The following is a 2,500-nucleotide window of genomic DNA, read 5'->3' as shown; positions in this document are numbered from 1 at the left end:
TTACCCCATTCTAATGGAGATTACTTTCTACCATAACACAGTTCAAAGACAGTAAATGGGTAAAGCAAGCATTCGATTTTAAAAAGCAGAAATAGGATATAGTAAATTAAATAAGGTTGAAGAAGTCTTGTCTGTAGGCAGGTGCATTTCTAAAGAGTCTGGCTTTGTTCTACTGCTTTGCATAAGAGTTGTGCCTCACAGGTGGTTTTGTTGTCACTGTACAAATACCCTCAGTTAAAGGTTATGGCTGCACATTGTTTTATATTTATGTTCAAAGAACAACACAGCATCTAAAACAGGACCTCTGTCTCTCTCCCTCTCTTTTTCTCCTCCTCTCTCCCTCTCTTCTTCCCCCCTTTCAGGTGAACAGCTGTGACTCTGTGAAGGAAGGGAAGAAGGCGGAGTTGAACGGCGAGGCAGAGAACGGGATTTCCCAGGGTGCTTTGCAGCGGCAGCGCACCCCCAGCCCAAACCCAGCCCTGCAGAACGGCGTGCCAAGCTCCCCCGAGCAGGAGAAGTCGCCCCCTCGCAAGAAACGTGGACGCCGGAAACTAGCACATCCGGAAAAACGTGAGCGAGTACACTGCTCTTCTGCCACATACAGACAAAGAAACAGGGCCGCCATAATAGATCTCCTCACTTCAGTGCTTTGCAGTAGCAGCAAGAACGCTCTTGACTCACTGGTCTTGGTTTAGACAAATCTAACCTTAGTAATGCTCAACTGAGGAAATTCTGTATCTCCTTACAGTTTAAGATCGCCTCACGTCAACTTGCCCCATCCTCACTTTACTTCATCTTATCCTGCCTAACCTGACCTGTTGTCATGTTACCTTAAACTTATCCTCACTTCATTTATTCTCAACTTGCTTGTCTTCATCTCTCTTCTTTGCATTTGGTCCTACATCAGATATCCTCAGCTCACCTAGAGTTGTCTTGTCTTTTTCCACCTGACCTCACCTTGCTTCTTCTCAACTCACGTTACCTCAAATTACCTCATCTCACCTCAAGTTACTTTATCTTACCTCACTTTACCTCACCACGTCCCGTCATAGGAAAATATTGGACAAGACGGAGGCAAAGAACTCCATGACGTCAAGCGAAGTGGAGTTTTTCCACCTAGTGCAATATTTTAACCTCAGTGGCCGTCTTCCCGCTTATACCCCGGTTGCCACGCATGTAGTTATGCGTGTATGTGTAGCTCACAAAGGCAACATTTGCTTCAAAAGAAACCAACCTATTTCGTGTGTAGTACTAGTTTCTTTTGTCACAGAAAATGTTGAATAGTTGTCTTAGTTGCCATTGATTCTATTGTTGCTAATCCTGAATCCTTCATCTTGCTAGCTATTACTGATGCTATGCTTGCTAGCTAGCCAGCTTGGTAGTTAACTTGGTTCAGATAACATGTTTAATCACTGAATGAATTGTGTTTACACCACTTGGCAAAATGAGAGAATAGGTTTATTTTGTTCATTCATTAGCTTGCCTTGCTACACACTCACTATATTAGCCTCTTTACTATGCTTGTTATAGTTTCCATTCAAAGTGTCCAGATCACTTATATATAACAATAATTTAAAATTTGTACCTGATCTACTTGATAAGTGTGCCGTTACACAGAAAAATATCAGTACACCTGCCAGACAATCAGAAATGTTGCCTCAAATTACTGCACCCCCCACCTTCTCATCTTGTATCTTCTCACATCCCCTTATCTAAAATGTCTTCACCCTACCTCATATCTTATTTCACCTCCTCCTACCTCACCTTACCTCACCATATATAACCCACCTAGCACATTAACAATGCTGTTTCTACCCCTGTCTTGCAAAAGCGAGGCAGTATGTCAAGCCTGAAGGTATCATTTACATTTACATTTACCAAGTCTTATGTAGCCTCACTGGCAGGTTTCATTTTATTTATTTATTTTTTTGTGTGTGTGCCAGTTACTGAATTACAGCACTCACTTGAACAGCTGTTGAAGTAGGGAAATAGCACTTGACATAGAATTACAACTCAGATAGAGATTGCTGTAATGGCGGAGGTGGAGCCTTGGGTTTAGGAGGGGAAATTCCCTCTCTATGCCCTGGAGTCAGCCTGGCTTGTGAAGCTGCAGTAGAGATGGGGGACTAAGAGTCTATATCCTCCCACACGCTGCATTCCTGTGGCCATCAGTGTGATGAAGATTTGAGCTCAGCAAAAAATAGCTGTCCGTAACATAAACCAATCACAGACTTGTCACAGGGGTCATGGAACACCATAGCGATGACCCCAGGGGGAGCATATGATTGACAGTTATAAAATGTAAGGAAATATCAACGAAAGTGTGATGGGAAATGGGCAGTCTACAGCTTCTCGGAGCCTAGCTGCCATTTTGTTATTACAGTCACCTCCCTTGACCTATTAATCACTCACTCTTTTTTTTCTCGTCTTCCCACTCCCAGACGTGGAGGAGGAAGAGGAAGAGAAGAGCTGTGACTTGCTCAGGACCGAGGTAAGGACC

At 43.4% G+C, this 2,500-nt stretch overlaps 1 protein-coding gene across 1 annotated transcript in view; it reads left to right on the top strand.

The window, feature by feature from the left end:
* dnmt3aa (DNA (cytosine-5-)-methyltransferase 3 alpha a) overlaps positions 1-2,500 on the top strand; it is a 60,234-nt gene that overhangs the window by 20,763 nt on the left and 36,971 nt on the right. The window contains 2 exon segments of the mRNA XM_080832166.1: positions 363-570; positions 2,442-2,491. Coding sequence (XP_080688292.1) covers positions 363-570; positions 2,442-2,491 — 258 coding nt within the window.

Source organism: Sprattus sprattus (assembly GCF_963457725.1).
Source record: "Sprattus sprattus genome assembly, chromosome: 2".
Lineage (NCBI taxonomy): Eukaryota > Metazoa > Chordata > Actinopteri > Clupeiformes > Clupeidae > Sprattus > Sprattus sprattus.
The sequence above is the reverse complement of the archived record's forward strand: the minus strand, read 5'-3'. Positions and strand labels throughout refer to the sequence as shown.